This window comes from Bos grunniens, chromosome 5, assembly GCF_055505025.1.
Source record: "Bos grunniens cultivar Pamir isolate PY7600 chromosome 5, Bosgru_T2T1.0, whole genome shotgun sequence".
NCBI lineage: Eukaryota > Metazoa > Chordata > Mammalia > Artiodactyla > Bovidae > Bos > Bos grunniens.
The window spans coordinates 63072920-63096744 of record NC_141169.1 but is presented as its reverse complement, the minus strand read 5'-3'; the positions used below and the strand labels follow the sequence as shown (position 1 = coordinate 63096744).

The window sequence follows — 23825 nt, the reverse complement described above, 5'->3', positions numbered from 1 at the left end:
TGCCTTAAAATGTTGAAATACTTAACTTGGGGATCAGTTGCTTTCCCATAAAATGTTGTAGCTGTGTATTATATTTCCAACTAAAAATATAGAGGAGGATTTGTAAAATATTTAGGTTGAAGAAACCATAGCACAAACCTAATTTATAAAATGTTATAAATAATAATGAAGCAGTTTTCTCATTAGAAGCTGTTTCCTCAAATAAAGGCATACAAAGTAGTTTATTTCTGTAGTCCTTTTGAAAAAAAAAATCAGTTCATCAGCATATCTGAAATCCATACACTGAACTGGCAGAAAATCAAAATATTAATTTATGTGGGAGAGGAAAACCCCTAAAGATTTTCATTTAAATATCTATATCTTGGACTCATTTTAGGTTCTGATTTAAAATCAGGGGTTCAATATTTCACGGCCGATTATAAGGCAGAATCCAGAGAATTAGATGAGACATTTTCTGACTCGTATTATCTCCTTGATGAACCAAAACCTTACTTTCAGATTCATTTTCCGTATGATTTCCCTGTTGGATACATCCTGGATGCTGCGGTGAGAAGCCAGCAGGAAAACCCCAGGGAAGAGGTCAGAAACGATGCTATCAGAGACAGAAATGTCAAGGGACAAGGACTGAAAATTGGAAACAATGAGAGAGGGAGAGGGAGGGAGGGAGAGAGGGAGAGGAAAAAAAGAGGGCGGGAGATTGAGAGAGGATTTGTATGCAAGGGAGCACCATGTAAGAAATAATACATGGAGTACTGCCACCAACATGATCGTTTTGGTTCCTCTTATTTAAACCCTCTTTAAGCCTTCACTTGTAATTAATAAGAACTGCTATTTAAAAAAATTTCAGAAGGACTTCTGTTTAGTGTTGAAATATAAAAGAAAAAATATTGGCCTTTCATCATCTCCAAAAAGAAAAAGAAAAAAAAAATCCCACACGATTTATGTACATACTTTGGAATCAAAGCCCCTTTTATGTCTCTTGGTGCTGATCATAAACAGAAGCCAAATCTGATCGCCCCAAATAATAAAACAGTGGAGAAAAAGATAATGCATCCTTACCATTTAAACACTTGGACCTCATCATTAAAAGTGGTCCAAGTAAGTGCTATGAAATTAATCCTAAGAATGTAGGACACTGAAATTTGTATAGTAGGGGCTGGTTTTCAGTATAGAAGCAACTACTGAGCCATCAGTAATAGTACACTTTTTATGGTTGTTTTCTCAAAAGAGGTGCTGGCCTACAGAGCTACCATGCTGGCCACCAACTCTCCCTAACCCATTCTCTTGGGACTAATGCTGTTTTCTATGTTTGTTTGTTTTGGTAAAAGTGGAAAAAACACAAATTATATATATCAGTGCTAGTATTCAATTGAGAAGGTTACTTAGCAGATAGTAGAGTTCTGATGAAAGTGACAACTTATCCTGAGAGGAAGAAATTAGCTGTAAATTTGGTGAAGAAGGCAGCTGAATTTTTATCCAGAAAGGCCAATTGACATATACAACCTGAAGCATAATAGCAAACATGTGATGGAGAGCCAGCTGAAACTTAATAAGTTTCCCAACTGAAGTGCATTTGGGAGGTTGTTGGGGGCGGGGGTTCAAATAGAGATAAACAGCAATCCAAGACGGGGGAAGCATCCTTAGAGGCAATCATTTTTTAAACAAAAAACATAAAGGCTTATGTATACAGCTGGTATTTACATGAATTCCTCCCACTAATGCCTGGGACTTTGGAAGACACACCAAGAGATAGGAGGTAAGCAGCTGTCTGTGCAGATATTGTCAACAAAGAGGATTTGGAATTCTGATCTATTATGTAAAAGCCTATAACTGGTGACTTTTACCTGGGGATGTGGGGAAGAAGGGCATCTAGCTGGCCTCTAAATGCTAGTGTGTTCAGGGCTTAATCCTGAGCCTCCTTCTTCACCTGCCTTTTCTCCCCAGGTGAACCCACACAGTATGTGAATGCAATCTATGCTGATTTAATGTTTATAAAATGCCGAGAACCTTGCCTAGTTCATAGTAAACACCATAGAAGTGTCAGCTATTGTTATTTATTATAGCTAATTGCCTAGTAACTATTTCCACTTGAATGTTTGATAGGTATTTCCAAATTAAATCCAAAATGAAATTGCAGGTTTTACTGTTCCCCCAAACCAATCTACCCTGTGTTGTTTTTCCATCTCTGTAATAACAGCTTCACCCGGTGACTCAGGCCAGAAGCTTAGGAATCATTGCTGATTTCTCTTTTTCTCTTACTCTTCACATCCAATTCATCAGCAAGTCATCCTGGTCAAACCTTTGAAGTAGAAAACAATTTCATCCACCTCTTTTCATCCTTACTGCCCCTGATCTTGAACAAGCCTCCTCATCTTGCATGGAGAACCGCAGAAATTTGTCCCCTGTTCCCTTTGCTCCCAGATTCCCTTATGATCTGTTTTCTATACAGCATCCAGAAGGATATCTTTAAAACTGGAATGCAGGTCAGACTTAAGACTCACTAATGACTTACCAGTGCCTTTGGCATAAAGTTGAGTCTCCTTTTGTTTTAATCTGTTTGGGCTGCTATTACAAAAATGCCATAGGCTGGGTGTCTTAATGAATAAGTATTTATTTCTCATAGTTTTAGAGGTTGGAAGTCTAATATCAAAGTGCTGACAGATGCGGTGTCTGGTGAAAGCATGCTTCCTTGTTCAGAACTGACTTGATGTGCCCTCACATGGCAGAAAGAGTGAGGGAAGTTTTCTACATGTGGGCTCAGCTGCCCAGTCGTGTCTGACTCTTTGCAACCTCATGGGCTGTAGCCCACCAGTCTCCTCTGTCCATTAGATTCTCCAGGCAAGAATTCTGGAGTTTGGTGCCATTTCCTACTCCAGGGAATCTTCCCGATTCCGGAATCGAACCTGACTCTCCTTCATCTCCCACATTGGCAGGTGGATTCTTTACCATTGAGCCACCTGGGAATCTTTGAAGAAGCTCTCTAGGGTTGTTTTATAAGAGCCCTAATCTCATTCATGAGAGCTCCACCTCATGACCTAATCACCTCCCCCAAGTCCCTCTTCCTAACCCCATTGGGTTAAAGATTTCAACTTGTGAATTTGGGGGAACACAAGCATTCAGTCTATAACACCTTCCTAAGCCTTTACTGGCTGACCTCTTCTAGCACTTCCCTATATCATGCTCACTACATTCTAAGGCAACTGGACTTCTCTTTGTTCTTTTCTTTTGTTCCCCTGCATCATCTCTCCCTCCAGCTCCAGCATCTGCCCCTCACCCACACTAGGTCCCTTCTCAAAGTTTAGATGGCACCTCAAGTGTTGAAGACTTTCCCTGACCCCTTGGCTCATTCTAAACAAGCTCCCACCCTCTTTACTCCAGGGTGGTTCTGTCTTTGCATTCATCATCACCCAAATTCATCTTCTTCATCTGTGTATCTACTGGCACATTGGTAGTACCAGCTCTATGAGGGCAGAGCTGCATCTCACATGCTCAGGACAGTCCTGGAACAATAAAGTGTCTCAATGAATACAAAGGATCCGGTTCACCTGATCAATGGACAGGGGATAAAACCTCAAATCTTATTTATAAAGAGCAGTAGATGTGATATATAAAGGAATGAGAAAACTACAAGAGGAGGGGCCTGGTGATTTACTTAGGAAAAATAAATGGTGGAAGCAGTACACACAGTTTCTCTGTGCTCCTTTCTGAAGTCAAGCTCTTCACCTGCTCACTAGATTTCATTTCCTTACCTACTCAAGGACAATGTTCCAGAAATTTCTCTCCCCTCCGCTAAAATTATACCTTTTTTTTGCGCTCTGCTGGATTATTCCTATCATGCAAAACTGTGATTTTCCCCTTCTTTAAAAAATAAAAAAACAAAGAAAAATCCAAAATTCAACTTATTTCCTTGTTCTCCTAAGTTTACAGAAAAATATGTCTGGTCTTGCTGCTCCAGTCTCAGACTTCTAACTCTTTTTGGACGAGCATGTCACCAAAATTGCTGTTATAAAGCTCACAGATGACCTCTACATAGTCTTTAGTCCTTGTCTGACGTTTCCTAATAGTGACTCTTGATCATCCCTGGTGTGATTTTCTACTTGGCTTTAATACACTTCACTGTCCTGGTTACTTCTTTTTCTATCTTCCTGACTGCTTCTTCTCAGTCCTTTTTTTCTTTTTTTTTTTGCTGATTTCTCCTTATCTTCCTCAGTTCTAAGTGTTCAAGTGCCCTAGGACTTAGAGTTTGGGTGTTTTCTTTTTCTGTCTTCACTCACTTCCTTGGTAACTTCACAGAGCTTCACAGTTTTAAATTTTATTTGCTTATGACTCCCTGATTCCTGTCTCACACCTGGACATTTTCCAAGTCTTGCCTATTCATCACTGCCACTTGGATATATAATAAACTTCTCAAAATTAATATGTCCAAAATACAACCCTTGATTTTTTTTTTCCACTCAATTCTCCTCTACATTATTTTCTCCAGCTAAGAAAATGATGATTCTTTCTTTTTGACTACTCAGAGGGAGAAACAAAAACTTGAAATCTTGGATCCATTCTGGACTCCTCTTTTTCTTTTCATGGTGGTGGTGGTGTGGTATTCAGTCCTTTAGTCATGTCCGATTCTTTGTGACCCCATGGACTGTGGCCCTCCAGACTCTTCTGTCCATGGGATTTCCCAGACAGGAATACTGGAGTGGGTTGCCGTTTCCTTCTCCAGGGGGCTTTCCTGACCCAGGGACTGAACCTGTCCTTTGTGGCTCCTGCACTGACAGGTAGGTTCTTTACCACTAGCACCACCTGGGGAGCCCACACATTCTGTAGACTCTAATGTACCCAGATTCTGGCACTGTCTTTCCACTACTATGCTTGTTGAAGCATCCTTTATTTGCATAGATTATTTCAATATCCTCCTAATTGTTTCCCCTGTTTTCTTCCTGAACTGTTACAATCTATTTTCAGCAACACAACCATAATGATCCCTTTAGAACCTGAGTCAAAGCCAGTACTCTGCTCAAACCAGTGCATACCTTCTTGCTCAGAGTAAAAGCTTAAGTTCCCATTGTGAATTATAAAGACTCATTTCCCAATAGATTGTAAGGTTCCTGGGAAGTTTGTAAAGTCCTGTGCAAGGCACCTGACACATTACAGATACTTAATAAATATTTGCTAAATAAGTAAATTTTAAAGAAACTCTCCTGGAAGGGAGCCAGAGTAATACTATATGTTACTTATATCTTAAATTCACCCAGAAATTCCCAGGGAGGATCAAGTGATGTAGAACTTCTTGGTGACTGACCCTCTCCTATGTAGTCTTTTGCCCATCACCCCCCTGTCCTCATCTCCTGGTTCTCTTCCCCTCATTTATTCCACTCAACAGCACTGTCCTTCTTACTTTTCACCCAACATGTCAGGCATGTTTCTATCTTGGGGCATTGGTCCTTGCTGCTTCCTTTGCCTGGAACCCTCTACCTCAGAAATATACATGGCTATCTCTTTCCCCATCTTCAATCCTTTGCTCATATGAACCTTTTTCCAGTAACTCCTTTCCTGACCATCCATTTAAGAATTTTAATCCTACACTTATACCAGCCTCCTCTTCCCTACAATGTACATCTTCATCCAACTGGTCACCATCTGACACTCTATTATAATTTTATACTTTAATTTGATTAAATGTAGACTCCTTGAGAGAATTCTATCTGTTCAGTTCTCTGCTAGATCTTCAACACTTTCATTAAAGCTTGGCTCTTATAGGAGACTTTCAGTAGATATGTGTTGAATGAGTGAATGAGATAAAGAGTAAATGAATTCTGATATGAAGGTCTGAAACCTCAGCTGGATAAGGAGTTAGAAAGACAGGAAACTCAGGTACTACATATGATTTTTTTTTTTTTTTTTTTTTTTTGGCATGTGAACCTAGATTATTTTTCATGGTTGTGGAGAACATGGAAGCTCAGATCATTGAACTGCTTTGATTATTATTGAAGAATGAAAACAAAGAAAAGATGTGCCAGAAAACTATGGATATAAGAAAAGTTTTTTTATTTTTAATTTGTGGCATGTGGGATCTATTTCCCTGACCCAGGATCTAACCTGGACCCCTTGAATTGGGAGAGCAGGGTCTTACCCACTGGACCACTAGGGAAGTCCCAGAAAAGGTTTTTTAATGAAATGTTAAGCATAGATTAAGCAAACCTCAAATTGGTACACTTGCTCCTGAATCAGACTTTAGAATTGATCATTATAGTGTGTGTCTGCCTTGTAGAGGAAGTTTACCATGAAGACAAATTTTAGCATACTAAAAACAAGGTTTGTTGGCTAAATTAACTTTTTATTTGCCTTTTCAAAAACTAGAATGCCAGAGAAATCCAAGAGACAGTGTATATTTGCATTTTAGCAAGTCACTAATGAAAAATCTCCCATTATTTTCTTGTGGATAAAATGGGGGAAATAAGCTAGACCTGACATAATTAGATGGATTAATGATTTGTTTGATGATTAAATTCATTGCTTTCAGCCTAGACAGAAATTCCACTTGAAAAGTTTTATTAGTTCTTCATGTTTCAGTAAGCATTCTCCATTCTCTCCTTTTCTCCTTGTAGTAAAAGTCAGTGGTGCCCTGTGGCTCTCTTTGTGATCCTATCAACATTTTATCAGTATTAAATTTTCAGGTGTGACTCACTTGGAAGGCATGGCAAATGTATGACTGAATCTCAATCCAATACAACCCAGATTGGCTTGGATGACATAGTGCCTGAGGTTAAAACAGGTGCCTCCACCCACCATAGATGGAGCAGACGCACCTTAGTTGTCCAGGTGAAAAACATTAGAGATTTGATTAGGTAAGATAGAGGTAGGGTTGCTACAGAAAGCAGACCTCCCAGACAGTAGTCCACTGCTGGGTGTGCTGCACACACCATTTCTTTGCCATCCACTAGGGTGTTATCCTTGCCTGCATTGGCAGAATGGCTCCATTTTATGCTAGTTTCCTAAAGCATTGGAATAAGAATGTTCAGGGAAAATTATTTTGTTTTTAAAAGTTATTTTTAATTTACTTGTGGTAAAGTTCATTTTGGCAGTGTATAGTCCTATGAGTTTTGATACATGCCTAGATTTTTGTAACCACCACTCTTGGGTTCTCTGCACAGAGAACATGGGCTTCTTTTGGAGCTTCCTGTTTGTGATTCCATTTTGGGGCTGATCCAGAGCCCAAGTCAACATATATGAGAGGCAAAACCAAACTGTAACAACACTGTTGGGTTGTGTAGGGGTCCTGAACTTCTTACTCAGTCCTCATGCTCTTAGATACTTTTCAGAGTCCTCTGGTAGTTGCTTTATACACTTTGCCCAGACTTTTCAGTTGTAATAAGTAGGAAAGAGTGTGGGGTGTGCTTACTCCATCTTAACTGGAATTGAACCTCATGGTTTCCTTTTAAACACACGGAGTGACAGGGATACTCTTCACTTCTGCTTACATCCTATTGATCAGAAATTAATTAATACCAGGGTCACACCTAGCTGCAAGGGAGGCAGGAAAAATGCATCCTGCCACTTAAGGTAATGGGAAAGCTAAAACCTTTTTTAATAGGAAGAAAGGAAGAGCAGATTTTGAAGAACACTGGCTGTCTGCCACAGGGATGATGGCAAAGACTACATTCAATATGGCTTGAAAGAATAAGATGGCTAATAAGATCTCATGCTATGTATTTATGAGTATGAAACAGTATGAAGCTTTAACTTTGTCTCCAGCCAGCTCCCCTGGGGGGAGCGTCCATGAAGCCATTTGGAGAACTTCACTGTGCTCACTATACTACCAGGTGGTGTTGGTGGGGAATTACTCGTGCCTGACTCATACCTGAGGATTTTTATAATCACCACTCTTGGTTCTCTGCCCAGAGAACATGGGCTTCTTTTTTGGAGCTTCCTTTTTGTGATTCAGGGTGGCTACAGAAAACTAGTTTGTATACCCAAAGTTTGTTGAGGTGAGGAGTGGACCATAGGTGGGCCTCACAGAAGAGAAAGAGGTAATGTAAGGTTTTCTTGAGTCCTGTTTAATCCATCTACCTGTGTAAGAAGAGTGTCCCCAGCAGCAAGAATGTGGATTCTAGAGGTTAAGGAAAGGTCTCATGTAATAATCATTGGCACAACAAGTCAAAGTAGAGATACAAGTGGTAGGGCCAAGAGATTTTCAGGAAAATGGTCTTCAGAGATGGAATTCTCAACCCAAGTGCACAAAAACACCCCCCCCCACACACACACAAAAGGATTAAATACCTACCAAGCCCAGAGAGAGACAGCAGGTTATGATTGAAGATATTTTCTTTCATCTTATCCACTCTAACTGTGTAAAGGTCAGAAATTAGCTGACAAGTGGAGAAACAGAGAAGCCAAGTACCACCCAGCACAAGCGCAAGAAGTCACTTCCCCTTTTCTGCTGCAGGCTTCCAGCCTGAAGCTGACCCCAGCTGAGGAAGTGGAAAGGACCAAGTGCTTGACCAAGTTGATGATTTTGATTCCTGTATTGAAGTGGACATTTTCATTACTGAACCGAGTCTATGTTTGTAACTGAAAGTACCTTAGGAATGTCTGTTACTTACGAGTAAGAAAAATCTTTTTTTTTTTTTTTTTTTTTACCATCACTGATTACATTTTAATGGAAAGGTAGGAGACAATGTTGTATTTTGATAATGCCACAGATTATATAGCTTGTCAATACAGCAACTACAAACATGGAGCATTTCAGATGCAAGAGGATAAGATCTCTTATTTTCTCACATAAGAATCTTGAGAATTTGTAGGCACTGTACATTAAAAAGAATACAGAAAGACTCATTTATATCCAACTGGAATGACAGTAAAAAGATTTAGAAAAATCATACTATGTTCCCAAATTGAAGGACCATCACAAAGAAGAAAATTAAACTTGCTCAGTAGTTAAAATGATAAACTAAGAGAAAGCTTCATAGTGTCATATATTTAATAGAAAGATTTCCTTAATTGTCTGGGTCCTGGCGCTAGTGGTAAAGAACCTGCCTGACAGTGCAAGAGGTGTAAGAGGCACAGTTTCGATCCTCGGGTGGGGACGACCCCCCTGGAGAAGGAAATGGAAACCTACTCCAGCATTCCTGCCTGGAGAACCCCACGGACAGAGGAGCCTGGTGGGCTACAGTTCATAGGGTCGCAAAGAGTCAGATATGACTGAACTGACTTAGCATTCAGCATTCATTCATTCATATTTAATGGAAAGAAGACTTCTTTAATTGCCTGGAACCCCAAGGATAAAATGGGCTGCCCTGAAAGATGGTGAACTTTCCATCATTGGAGATGTTCAAACTTCAATGCATGATGATGTTGCAAGGTTGCTGATAGAGGGAATCCAAACACTGAGAGAGTGGTTGGAGTTAATGATCTTTAAAGCCTTTTCCATCTTTGAGATTATGGGATTCTGCAAGTCTCTGTCCAACTGTGCTTATACTCTTTGGAAACTGTAATATCAAATTTCTAACACTGAGTTAAATTTTAAAATACATATATTCTCTAATGTAACAAGCATTCATTTTATCTGATCATTTCTATTTGAATCTCACAGGAAACCAGCCAACTGGAAAGAAGCTCCAGCAAGTTTTAAAAATTATGAATCCATAACTAAAAATCCTCTGACTAATGATGGTTTAGCTAAGTGCAAACAATAATCAAATGTGTGAGTCGTTCTATACCACAAAAAAGACATGTTTGAAAAAGACTGTCTCTCCTCCTCTTCCATTGCTGCTCTCTGTCAGTCACCTTCTCTCAGTCATCCACTGTGCTTAGTTGTTCAGTCTTGCCTTGGGGTCAACTGTTTGCGACCCCATGGACTGTAGCCTGTCAGGCTCCTCTGTCTGTGGGGATTCTCCAGGCAAAATACTGGAGTGGGTTTCTATGCTCTCCTCCAAGGGATCTTCCCCACCCAGGGACTGAACCCAGGTCTTCCACATTGCAGTCAGATTCTTTTACCATCTGAGCCACCAGGCAAGTCCCAGCATCCACTAGCTCTTTACAACTCAATCCACAGACAGAAAAGTAAATCTCTGTCCCATGTCCAGGCCATTGTCAGGATACATTTCTCCAGGTCACAGTGAAAGAAGCACAGTCGTTCCTGTCTAAAGATGCAGCATGGGTTCCATGTGCTAGCCTGTTTTTGTTAAGAGTTGTTTATGCCATTGGCTCTTACCCTTTTTTTGGATTCCACAAGAACAGCAATTATATGATGGATGCTCAATACATAGGGAAACAATGATTGAGTCTTGTTTTTATCTCTCACTTTGGGGAAGCACTGAGAGAAAACCAGGTTGATCTCACAAAGTCACAAAGCTTTGAAGAGTGCTAGGCCTTGCTTTCACTCTCAGCTATTTACTGATCATGTAGAATATAAAGACAAAGCAAACAAGGTCCCTGCTTTCAGCCTGCCAATAATCTGATAGATAAAATATGGGGAAATAGCCATGGTAAAAGAAAAGGTATGAGTATGATAAAGTCATTGATAGAAGATTCAGCTCTCATCTTTGGAGGGACCTTGGAGATTAGTGAGTACATACCCTTCTTTTCACACGTGGGTAAACTGAGGGCTTCCTAAGTCTCCTGATGTTTTAGCATTTCCATCTTCTCATTGTGGCACTCTTATGGCAGAAAGCGAAGAGGAACTAAAGAGCCTCTTGATGAATGTGAAAGAAGAGAGTGAAAAAGCTGGCTTAAAACTCAACTTTCAAAAAACTAAGATCATGACATCTGGTCCCATCACTTCATGGAAAATAGATGGGGAAACAATGGAAACAGTGACAGATTTTATTTTCTTGGCCTCCAAAATCACTACAGATGGTGACTGCAGCCATGAAATAAAAAGACGCTTTCTCCTTGGAAGAAAAGCTGTGACAAACCTAGACAGCATATTAAAAAGCAGAGACATTACTTTACTGACAAAGGGCTGTCTAGTCAAAGCTATGGTTTTTCCAGTAGTCATGTATGGATGTGAGAGTCGGACCATAAAGAAAGCTGAGCACCAAAGAATTGATGCTTTTGAACTGTGGTGTTGGAGAAGACTCTTGAGAGTCCCTTGGACTGCAAGGAGATCCAACCAGTCCATCATAAAGGAAATCAGTCCTGAATATTCATTTGAAGGACTGATGCTGAAGCTTAAGCTCAAGCTCCAGTACTTTGGACACCTGATGTGAAGAACTGACTCTTTAGAAAAGACCCTGATGTTATAAAAGATTGAAGGCAGGAGGAAAAGGGGAGGACATAGGATGAGATGGTTGGATGGCATCACCGACTCAATGGACATGAGTTTGAGCAGCTCTGGGAGTAGGTAATAGACAGGTAAGCCTGGTATGCTGCAGTCCACAGGGTCGCAAAGAGTCAGACACGACTAAGTGACTGAACTGAACTGATCTCATTCCTTGAAGCTCCATCCATCATCATGACTGATACTGTTGATTGTCTTCCTAGCAGCCATTGCCTTTTCCTGGCTGACATGATTTTGTTGTTTGGGTAGCAACCTGTCTAGCCTAAGAGGTGAATCACTGTTTTAAGGCATGATCGTTCTTCCTCTATGCCAGTGATTGATGTAGGGATGAAAGTGTGACAGTGGAATTTAAGGGTAGTCAGCTGAAGGCTTATGCGTAAGCTTTCTTTCCTCATTTAAAAAAAAAGGCAAGTGAGGAGAAAAGTCTCTTTTGCTTCTTCTCACTTTGCTTCAAGAGTATATGTTGATTTCCAAGGATGTGACAAGTAGCTGGGACAGACATACTTATATTATGAAGAGAGACATTGCTACACATAGTAGATGACAGATTGGTAGAATCAAAGGGATCCAAGACCAGTCTCTGTCAAGATTTCTTGTTAGATTCAATAAATGTCCTTTTGATTTAATTCTATGTGCTTTTTCCCATTTACTTGCAACCACAAACACTGCTAAATTTCATCTTCTATAACTCTTCCTTCTTTTGTTGTCTTCCCTCCTAACTCATTTTAGTGGAACCTCTGGAGCCTGGGTTCTATTGTAAAATAATTCTGAGGCTATCACACAACTCTCTTGTCTCTGCCTAACCTGAACCCTGGCTCTCCTCAGAGGACACTGAATCTGTTGCAGCCCTTTCAGAGTGTCATGCCATTCTCCTTTTTCCAAATGTCACAGGGAACAGAGGTAAGGATGACATATCTGGGAGGCCCATTGCCTTGGGAGATCATTGCACTTCTGCTATAATGAGGAAAAAGTCTCCTCCTTTGAGGAGGCAGGAAGAAACAGATTATGACTATCCCTGATTATATTAAATAATAACTACCATCTGGTTAAGACATCTTCTACCCCTGCATGTTGTTGCCATGTGCTACACCCTGTTGCCACCATCCAGAAACTCCTTCATATTTCTTTTCTGAAGACTTTGACAACTGGTTGATAGGTTTCCTTTTTGCTCCAAATACTAGCCTCATTGTGATGACTTCAGCATTTTGTGTAGACATCACCTACAGTACTTGAATTTCAGGAACTGGTGTTCAGCCTCTCACGAAAATTTTTCTTTCATTATGGGTGATACTGATTTAGTGATTTTAAAATGTTAGCAAATCTTTGACACCCCTTCAGTCAAGAGGTGGGGTCTATGTCCCCTCTCTTTGAAATGAACTGGCCCAAGGACTTCCTTGTGGTTGTTTAGCTGCTAAGTTGTGTCTGACTCTGCAACCCCATGGACTGTAGCCCACTGGGCTCCTCCAACCATGGGACTTCCCAGGAAAGAATACTGGAGTGGGTTGCCATTTCCTTCTCCAGGGGATCTTCCTGACCCAGGGATTGAGCCCACATCTCCTGCATCTGAAGACCATGCAGTTTCTTCTGGTTCTCTTGGGATGTTCATTCTAGGAAGGCCAGTCTGCATATAGGAAGTCCAGTTACACAAACCATGTTGAAGAGGCCATGCATAGGTGCTCTGGCCAATACGCCCAGCTAAATGCCCAGCTGACAGATAGCATCAGTGGACAGTCTTGCTAGTAAGCCATCTTGGACAGATAGTTGCACTTTCAAATGATTCCATCTCCAGCTATTGAGTCACCACATTGCCTTTGAGTCTTTCCAAGTAAAGTCTTAAATGTCATGGAGCAGAGATAAGCCATGTCCATGTGCCTTGTCTGAATTTCAGACAGAGAAATGTGAGTATAATAAAATGTTATTTTAAGCTGGTAAGTTTTGGGATAATTTATTATGCAACAATAGCAAACAGAATCCCTGCCATTGGCTTTCAGGGGAATTACAGTATTCATAAACTCAAGACAGGACCTTCCAAAGCAGGGAGTCAGGACAGAACAGACTGGGATAGTACCTGATTACACCCAAAGATAATTTCTGGATTTTGAACACTACCTTTGTTTATGGGTTTGATCCCTGGGTTGGGAAGATCCCTGGATAAGGGAATGGCTACCCACTCCAGTATTCTTGCCTGGAGAATCCCATGGACAGAGGAGCCTGGTAGACTACAGTCCATGGGGTTGCAAAGAGTAGGAAATGACTGAGTGACTGAACAGCAACAATAATTGTGCCTGAAGTTGTGCTTAGGTTATCAATGTGAATTTTGATATCAAATGGCTTCAAACTCCTGCTTTTCTATTTATCAGTTGTGTGATTCTGAACAAAAATACATTTCTAAATATCTTTTTCTTCATCTGTAAAATGGGAAAAGTAACAACCGTCTCATAGGATAGTTTTTAAAACTAAATAAGAAAATTCATAAAGCCATTGACAATAATGGTAGTTGTTTGATAACTACACAAGAATAATATGATTTCTAAAGGCCAGAATTGAGAGATGAAATCAGTGAAAGGAGAGTGTGAAGCTTTAGAATCTTGAGTGTTGGGCAAAGGAATTTGGAATTTGAGGGAACTCCAAGTTTTTTAATTTTAAATGAAGTTTAAAAAAAAATCAATTTAATCATTTAATTATGTGTGAGGGAGTGGCTTTAGTCCTCAATATTATATGAGACTCAGTTTAATATTTATCAATTTATTTTAAAATATTTAGTTAAATATTTCAAATATAAGGCAAAGTGAGGGGGGAAAAGTATATTATTTGCCAAGGACCTTCCTTTCACTTGGATGCTAATATTTACATGTTAGCCTTTGTATTTTAGAAGATGAAGTTGGTAGGGTGCTGCAGAATGAATGGAAAGGTGGAAGCTCTGAGCTAGCTGGGGTCTTTCAATTCCAGCGTTACTGGTGGGTATGTGGTTGTGATTCAAGGATGGGTGGGACGCTGGATAGAAGGTTTGCTGTGAGAGATGCCAGCAAAGACAATTTGTCAGGCCTTGATTTTCCAGGGGGCCTGTGGTCAGATTCCCCTCCCCAGCCTCCAAAACCATATAATTAATCATTTTCTTCCTTTTGCTTGGGAAAAAAGAATAACAAAGTGTAACTACTAAACAGGTTACACTAAGATGTGTGAGCAATTTTGTCAGAAATATCAATTCTACATATTGCAGCAAAGGAAACATGGAATGTTTGCCAAGTTCTTGTGAGAAATCTCTGTCTAAAAACTGTGCCAGCTTGCTATATATAGTCGTTACCAAGAACAGAGCCAACTGGCCTGTTCATCCTACCTCAGAGGAGACAACAGGGCTTATGCCAGATCTTACCCCACCAAAGGCTTCCACCCCCGGGGACTAGGGATGGGGCAGGGCACCTTTCTTCCCTGGAACCACAATTTTCCAGTGTCTGTGACTGTCCCTCCCCACACAGAGAGGCAGAAAGTGTCCACATGTCCTCCTGCACCTGAGAAAGAAGGAATCTCACCTGCGGATGCCTGGAACAAAGCTGGGCGCCATTTGCATAACACTTAATCTTTTTCCAAGTGAAGGATCTGAGAAGGGCAGGAGAGATAGTGAGTGTTTTCAGAGTGTCCTGAGAACCTCTGTTTCACTGTTTTTTATTTCCAAGAAGTGACTCACTTTTAATATTGGAAAATACCTAAAAATGTAATTGATTGAATGTAAAAGAATCAAAATAGTTCAACAAGGAAGGCTGTAGCATGAAGAGGGATTGGCCCGGGGGAAAGAAACATGTGGTTTTGGATACCATGAGGACAAGCATGCAAACTGTTGTTTGGGAAAGTAATTTGTGTCCCTATGTGTACATGCATGCTCAGTCGGGTCTGACTCTGCGACCCCGTGAACTGTAGCTCTCCAGGCTCCTCTGTCGATGGGATTCTCCATGCAAGAATACTGGAGTGGGTTGCCATGCCCCCTTCCAGGGGATCTTCCTGAACCAGAGGGATGGAACCAGCATCTCCTGTGTCTCCTGCATTGGCAGGCAGATTCTTTATCATTGAGCCACCTGGGAAGACTTGTGTCCCTATGCAAGTATATAAAAGCCTTATTGTGGAAGAAAGTGCCAGAATACTGCTGTTAGGGTTGCATGTTGTCCCTGCAAAAGACATGTCCAAGTCCTAATCCGTGGTGACTGTCAACATCATCTTGTTTGGAAACAGGCTCTTTGCAGATATAATTAAGTTGAGGAGCTTGAGATGAGATTGTTGTGGATTTAGGACTGACCCTAAATCCAACACCCATGTCTCTCTCTTTTATTTTTTTTTCTAATTTTATTTTATTTTTAAACTTTACATAATTGTATTAGTTTTGCCAAATATCAAAATGAATCCGCCACAGGTATACATGTGTTCCCCATCCCGAACCCTCCTCCCTCCTCCCTCCCCATACCATCCCTCTGGGCCGTCCCAGTGCACCAGCCCCAAGCATCCAGCATCGTGCATCGAACCTGGACTGGCAACTCGTTTCCTACATGATATTTTACATGTTTCATTGCCATTCTCCCAAATCTTCCCACCCTCTCCCTCTCCCACAGAGTCCATAAGACATGTCTCTTTATAAGAGAGAAAGGGAGGCTTGAGACACAGAATGAGAGACAGTGGAGGAGGCAATGTGAAGACAGAAGCAGAGATGGGAATGATGCACCTGGTAGCTGAGGAACTTTAAGGATTCCTTCCAGCCACCAGCACCTGGGGACAGACATGCAATAGACTCGCCCTTAAATCCTGCAGAAGGAACCGGGGCTGACAACTAGACTTTGGACTTCTGGCTCCACGACAGTAAACATGTTTCTGTTGTTACATGCTACTCGTGCATGCTCAGTCACTTCAGTCTTGTCCGACTCTGAGAGCCTATAGACTGTAGCCTGCCAGGCTCCTCTGTCCATGGGATTCTCTAGGCAAGAATACTGGAGTGGGTTGCCATACCCTCCTACAGGGAATCTTCCTGATGCAGGGATCAAACCTGCATCTCCTGCAGCTCCTGCTTTGCAGGCAGATTCTTTACCACTGAGCCAACAAGGAAGCCCTATGCTACTCACTTTGTCGTTATTTGTTTCAGCAGACTCTGAAAACAAATACAACCACCCATAAAACACACACACACAAAGAGGAGACACAGAACTAGAAGAAAGGACCTTGGAAGGTGTTGAACTATGCTGTTCAATGTGGTACCATTAGCCAAAAGTGCCGATTCAAATGTAAGTTAATTACATTAAATGAAATTAAAATTTCAGTTCCTCGGTGGCACTAGCCACAGTTCCACTGCTCAGTTGCTCCATGTGGTTCACAGTTACACAGTGGGACAGCACAGAGGGAGAACGCATCCATCACTCCAGAAGGTTCTACTGGACTGCACTGCTGTAGGAGCCACCAATCAAGGTTCCATCTTTAGGGGCCGGCAGTGTGCTTGGGGGCTTCATAGCAGCCTTTTTGCTCACACCTGCACCGGAAGATAGCAGTTATCCCTGGTAGTGTCACTTTTGATTATGAAGGAAAAACAGCAGTGAGGTGTAAATATAGTACAACCACCTGTCTCAGGTTTCCTCCCACATATCATCTTCCAAAGCAACAAACACATTAAATGATTGTATTGATAGACAATTCTCTTCCAGGCCATCATCCCCCACCATGAGTTCAAAGACCATCAAACATGTTCTTATCTATAAATACTATGTGAGTCAGATCCAGGTGAATGTATTTATTCGACTCCCTTCCTTGTATATTTCCATTTCATCTTAAAATTTTAAGAGGAGTTTTTCCCCTTTATAGTGATTTACCCTCTAGTGGGCTCTGTGGCTTTTGAGAACTGCAGGAGCTCCTTGATGGGCTTAGAGAACTAGGGTAAGGTTCTTAACAGGGGAATGGTGTGATATTCACTTGATTTTCCCCAGAAGATGAATCTGGCAATGATGTTAGAATGATTTGAAGGGATAAAGACTATTGGCTGGGTGGTCTTGATGAAAATGGGAAAGAAATGATGTTCTGAATTGCAAAAGCTGCCGTCACCGAGATCCACCTGTTCAGAGCTATCTTTAGCTGCATTCGGGAACAATTTATCCACATAACCTTTCTTTCCCTTACTTTTCTTGTCTCCAGGTACAGACAAGGAGGCTTTAGCAACATTAAGATGCAAAACAGCATCATAGAACTGTATGTGTGTGTGTGTATATGAGAGAGAGAAAGAGGAGAAATAAAAAGTGATGGGAGATAAATATCCATATACCATATATATATTAATATATGGTGGCGCATATATTGTTGGTTAGAAGTAGAATGAATAATATGGCATAGCACTGATAAACTGTTACAACCTGAACTTAAACACATTATCCCCTCCACCCCAAATCCTTCCCTCTGCCTGCTCTCAGAGCCACATGTGCTGTCACAGAAATATACCAAACACACGGTGCCTCCATCTTTGTTCTTCTTCTTCACTCTGTCAAGAATGCTGTTTATTGTCCTCTCCCCTGGTTAATTCTGATCCTTTTACAAGGCAAGTATGTATGTCACTGTCTGTAGAAAGTTTTCTTCTGCTATTCTCCTCTCTTTTCAGAAGGTATTCCTGCTTCTTATGGTTTTCCCTCTTGACTGTCAAACACGTGTGTCTACCATTCAGAACTTGAGTTCATTCTGCAGTTCTGCATTGTTAATTTTTTTTATTATTTTCTTTATTGTTTATATGCAGAATCTATTCTGGCATCATCAGTGGATACCCCAGGAGGTCATGCCAAATGGACATCTGAGCTAGGTGAGGGTGACTTGGGAGCCGAATGCGAATTTAGTGCAGGGTGTGACTCAGCCATTTTACTCCTTACTTGACATGTGCTGCTATGACTTGTTTTCATTCAGTACAGTTATCTTAGAGGTAGCATGTCATTTTACATCCAAACAAATTAGTCCCCATAAGCAACAGATGTCTTCATTCTCCTCGCCACTCCACAGGCATTTGCCACACCCATCTCATCTGCCGCATCCCTACTGCCTCTTCCCCATCTTGGTAAATGCCCCGCACTCAGTTGTTCAATTCAGAAAGCTGGGGCCGTCCTTGATTTCATTCCTGTCTCTTTGTTTCTCCTCCTCCTCCTCCCATATCTCATCCATCAGCACAAACTGTCAGTTCTGTCTTAAAACCATCCCTCTCCTTCTGGCCATCTCCACAGCCACCACCCTGACAACCCGTCAGTACTTTTACATGGATCACAGCTATAACCTTTTAATTGGCCTTCCCATATCTGTTCTCCACAGAGTGGCCAGATTGACATAGAAATAAAAATTGGAGAATTTCACTTGTCTGGTGAAACATTTTAATGGCTTCCTACTGTCCTCTGAATGAAACTGAAATTTCCAAGCGTGGCCCAGAGGCCCTGAGTTGCCTGCTTCCTGGCAATTGTTGGGCTTTTCTCCTACTTATACACCAGGGTCCCTCTTATTGACTTTCTTTCTTCATCTCAGAGCTTTGTAGACTCCTCTGACTGGAACAATCTTCTCTCCATTCTTAAAAGTTTGAAAAGTGAAAGTGAAATTTGCTCAGTTGCGTGCTCCTCTTTCCAACCCCATGAACTGTAGCCCACCAGCCTCCTCTGTCCATGGAATTCTCCAGACAAGAATACTGGAATGGGGAGCCATTCCCTTCTCTAGGGGATCTTCCTGACAAGGGATTGAACCTGGTCTCCTGTGTTTCAGGCAGATTCTTCACAGCTTGAGCTGCCAGGGAAGTGGGCTCAGTTTTTTATGTTACTTCCTCAAAGAAGCCATCCTTGATTCTCACTAAGTAAAATCCCCTCTTGTTATTTTTCTATAGTGTATTTTGTGTCCTACACAGCACTCAAAGAATTGGCCATGAGTTCAGTTACTAGTGTTTTTGTTCAACTATTGTCTTCTCTCCCAGGAGCTACAAGCCACACAAGGGCAGAGATTGTGGCTATTGTGTTCATCTGGGCACCAGCACAGTCTTTGGAACAGAGTATTAGCTCCATAGAACACATACGAATGAGCAGATAAATGAGTGAGTATTCAGACTCCTCTCACTGTTCATTTGCTATCAGATCTGTCTTATGCTTTCAGACTTATCTCTAATATCAGCTCTGCATAAAGTCTTTGCCATTCCCTTAAAATAAACTCTTACATGAAGCTCCTATGTTGTTTGTTTAAAGCTTTGATGTTGACAATCATTATGTGAAGTAGTTGAGAGAAAAGGCTTTAGAGTAAGCAGGGCTTGAGTTGTATCCTTGCCTAATGTTTCTCACCTTTGTCATCTACTTGGGCAAGTAAATTAGACTCTCTGACTTTGGATTTCATTATACTAGGAAGAATATTTCCAACCTCACTTGTATAAAGATGCTTGGCTCTATGGAAGGGAACTCAATGAGGGTTGATAGCTACTATTAAATTGGCTCATAATCTTCTATGTATTTATATTTTTATGGAAATATTTTGAAAGCAAGAAATAGTGAACCCTAAACAACATGATTGAAGGCATTTGATATCTGTGGAATAGGGCAAAAGCAGCTTGATACTGGAGAATACCCTGGTTCTGGAGTCAAAAAATCTAATGTCAACCCCCGATTTACCACTTACTGGCTGCAACCATGTATAGATTTCTTATGCTCCTAAAGTCTCAGTTTCCTGGTGTGATTGGAATGATACTGTTTCAACAGGGGTGTTTGTGAGGATTAAACATAATGTATGCAAAAGCCAAGGGGCCATGTATAATCATAGCTGCATAAAAACCTTTAATACTAGATTCATTTCACTCAATCAGGACAGAAACTTGGTCGAACTGAATATGATCAAAATTGACACCACTAACGATGTTTGGAGAAGGGAATGGCAAGCCACTCCAATATTCTTGCCTGGAGAATCCCATGGACAGAGGAGCCTGGCAGGCTACAATCCACAGGGTTGCAAAGAGTCGGACGTGACTGAGCAACTAACACTAACTAACTAGCAATGCTATTAGAACCCCTGTAAATTTTTTCAAGCAGCCCAACTTACCAGAACTTGACAAAAACGAATTTTCTCAGATTGATAATTAAGTATAAAAGGCCTGTAAAGTGTTTCTCCAATGCTTGCCCATTTGTTTTACGTAATGGCTTCAACCACCCTTGCAGCAGTGGTGGGTTCAAGGTAAACTCTGGCTGGGACTGGCTTCACACTCAAACATGATGTCTTTTAAAGGCTCCTGATCAACCAATAGTAGATTTGTCTTCTGGAAGACATTTGAGAGGTCTGGAGGCATATTGAACACAAAGTCTTCTTTGAAGGAGAACAATAAATATCTTATTCTAGGGGAATGGGTATTTATTCAGACATCCCTAATGTTGAATTCTTGAAAGAGATATGTATGAAATTAAAAAAAGAGAGAGAGACAAACATTTAGGGGCTTCCCTGGTGGCTATTTGGTAAAGAATCTGCCTGCCAGTGCAGGAGACATGGGTTTGATCCCTGACCCAGGAAGATCTCACATGTTGTGGAACAACTAAGCCCATGTACCACAACTACTGAGCCTACGCTCTAGAGCCCAGGAAGCCTGTGCACCTAGAGCCCATGCTCTGCAACACGGGAAGCCACTGCAGAGAGAAGCCTGTGCAGCACAATGACAGAGTAGCCCTGCTCGCTGCGACTAGAGAAAAGCCAATGCAGCAATGAAGACCCAGCACAGCCAAAAAATAAATAAATTAAACTAAAAATGTTTAAAATAGTATTTCCGAATAGTCTAAAGGAGAGGAACTGGGGCCATGTAGTGGATTGAATAGTGTCCCCTCAAAAGTTTTATCTACCTGGAAACTGTCATAGACTTTATTTAGAAACAGGATCTTTGTCAATGTAATCAAATTGAGATAAGGTCATACTGAATTCGGTGGTTTCTAAATCCAATGTGACTGGTGTCCTATGAGAAGAGTGGAATTTGTACACAGACATATAGACATAAAGGGAAGTTGGTCATGAGATGATGGAGGCAGAGATTGGAATGATGCTTCCACAAGCCAAGGAATGCCAAAGTTTGTCAACAGCCACCAGAAGCTACCTGAGAATTCTTCTCTAGGGCCTTTGGAAAGAGCATGGCCCTGCTGATACCTTGATTTTAGACTTCTATCCTTCAGGACTGTCAGAAATTTCTTTTAATCACCTGATTTGTGGTGATTTGTTAAGCAGTTCCAGGAAATTAATACAGGCTGGCATACTGATACAAGATCACGAACTCTGCCAGATACTGGTTCTGTTTAATATATCCTTAGGCAATGTCTTCAAGCCTCAGTTGTATTCTTTGAAAATGAGTGTGATCTCAAAGCCAGACAAAGACAGAACAAGAAAGTAAAATTACATACCAGTTTCCATGATGAACATGGATGAAAAAAACTCCCAACAAAATACATGCAAATTTAATTCAACAGCACTTTTAAAGGATGATACACCACAATCGAGTGGATTTATCCTTAGGATGCAAGAATGGTTCATTGGCAACAACATGGATGGAATCAAAGACCTTATGCTATTAAGTGAGAGGTCAGTCACAGAAGGACCAACACAGCATGAATCCAATTACAGGACTATCTAAAATAGTCAAATGATAGAAGCAGAAAATACAACCATGGTTGCCAGGGGATGGAGGGAGGAGAAATGAGGAGCTATTGTTCAGCAGGTATAAAGTTACAGTTTTACAAGATAAATTAAGTTCTGGAGATCAGCTGTGCAAACATTGTGCCTATAGTTAATAATATGATGTTGTACACTTAAAAATTTAATAGGATAAATCTCATGTTAATTCAGAGAAGGCAATGGCACCCCACTCCAGTACTCTTGCCTGGAAAATCCCATAGATGGAGGAGCCTGGTGGGCCGCAGTCTATAGGGTCGCTAAGAGTCGGACAAGACTCAGCGACTTCACTTTCACTTTTCACTTTCATGCATTGGAGAAGGAAATGGCAACCCACTCCAGTGTTCTTGCATGGAGAATCCCAGGGATGGGGGAGCCTCGTGGGCTGCTATCTATGGGGTTGCACAGAGTCAGACATGACTGAAGCGACTTAGCAGCAGCAGCAGCATGTTAATTGGTCATCCCACAAACACAAAAACAGAAAAAGCAAAGGGATGTGAATGAATTATATTGATTGTGGTGATAGATTGTTGGTGGATGCATATGTCCAAGAAGGCAATGGCACCCTACTCCAGTACTCTTGCTTAGAAAATCCCATGGATGGAGGAGCCTAGTAGGCTGCAGTCCATGGGGTCACCAAGAGTCGGACACGACTGAGTGACTTCACTTTCACTTTTCACTTGCATGCACTGGAGAAGGAAATGGCAACCCACTCCAGTGTTCTTACCTGGAGAATCCCAGGGATGGAGCTGCCGTCTATGGGGTTGCGCAGAGTTGGACACGACTGAAGTGACTTAGCAGTAGCAGCAGCATATGTCCAAACTCACCAAATTACACACATTAAATATGAGCAGTTTTTTTGTATATTTGATATTAATTTTATCCCAATTAGTTCAGTTTAGTTCAGTCACACAGTCATGTCCAACTCTTTGCAACCCCATGGACTACAGCACTCCAGGCTTCTTTGTCCATCACCAACTGCTGGAGTTTGCTCAAACTCATGTCCTTTGAGTCAGTGATACCATCCAACCATCTCATCCTCTGTTGTCCTCTTCTCTTCCTGCCTTCAATCTTTCCCAGCATCAGGGTCTTTATCCCAATAAAGCTACAAAAATGTTGGTGATTTATAGGAATATTAATAAAGGGTCTTTGAAGTATGTTGCAAAAAAGAAAAGGAGAGGAAGCAGTGTGTATAGGAGGCCTCTAGTACCTCATTTTATGTTGCCTACCTTCTTATTCTAGGTTTAATTGACAGAGGTCCCCTCTGCTGACCCTTGTCCGTCCTGCATTTTGCCCCTGGAAAAATGGGGCACTTGTGGGACTCACTACTTTTATTGTAGCCCTGAAAGTGTTATGGTGTCAGCAGCATGTTATGTCAACATTTGTTATGGTCACAAAATCCAGGGGGAAAATATTCCTCTCTTCAGAGTCTTAGATTGTTCTGGGGTGCTTTCTGCACAGACTTTCAGAGCTGCCTTCATGAGTTAGTACTCCTGTTGCCTACAGGATAGATCCTACAGACAACACATCCTTGGACTGGTTTTCCACACTTTCCTGTTTCACCCTTCCTAATCCCCACTTCCTTTCCTTGTTCATTTCCCAAATTAAGCTACCTTCACAGAAGCCTGTGTACAGGCTCTGCCCTTTGTGGACCCTAGGTTAAGACACAAGTGTGCTGAAGATGAATATTTAAATGTATGTAAAGTGCTTAATCAGTAGCTGGTACATAGAAAGCACCCCATAAATGTTAGTCATTTCCTCGTATGAAATGGAATGTTCTGGAAGATAAATTTTCAATGCACTATCATCAATCTCTCTTTCTAAGTGTTGAGTGGACACATAATGGTAAAGTTGTTTGTGGTTTTTCAGCTTCAGTTCTCATCTTTAT

General features: G+C 41.2%; 1 protein-coding gene across 9 annotated transcripts in view; it reads left to right on the top strand.

The window, feature by feature from the left end:
* The first annotated feature begins 1557 nt into the window (after positions 1 to 1557).
* The window catches only part of LOC147372257 (histone H2B type 1-K-like), a 63119-nt gene continuing 40851 nt past the window's right edge, over positions 1558 to 23825 (top strand). For 3 of the 9 annotated variants that reach the window (XM_086400820.1, XM_086400823.1, XM_086400822.1), the window contains exons 1-3: positions 1559 to 1756; positions 18027 to 18089; positions 19230 to 19346. In XM_086400820.1, coding sequence (XP_086256946.1) covers positions 19343 to 19346 — 4 coding nt within the window. In that variant the 5' untranslated portion in view covers positions 1559 to 1756; positions 18027 to 18089; positions 19230 to 19342. Of the gene's footprint in view, positions 1757 to 18026; positions 18090 to 19229; positions 19347 to 23825 lie in introns of all 9 variants that reach the window. The other 6 variants (XM_086400821.1, XM_086400824.1, XM_086400826.1 and 3 more) reach the window with 4 other exon arrangements.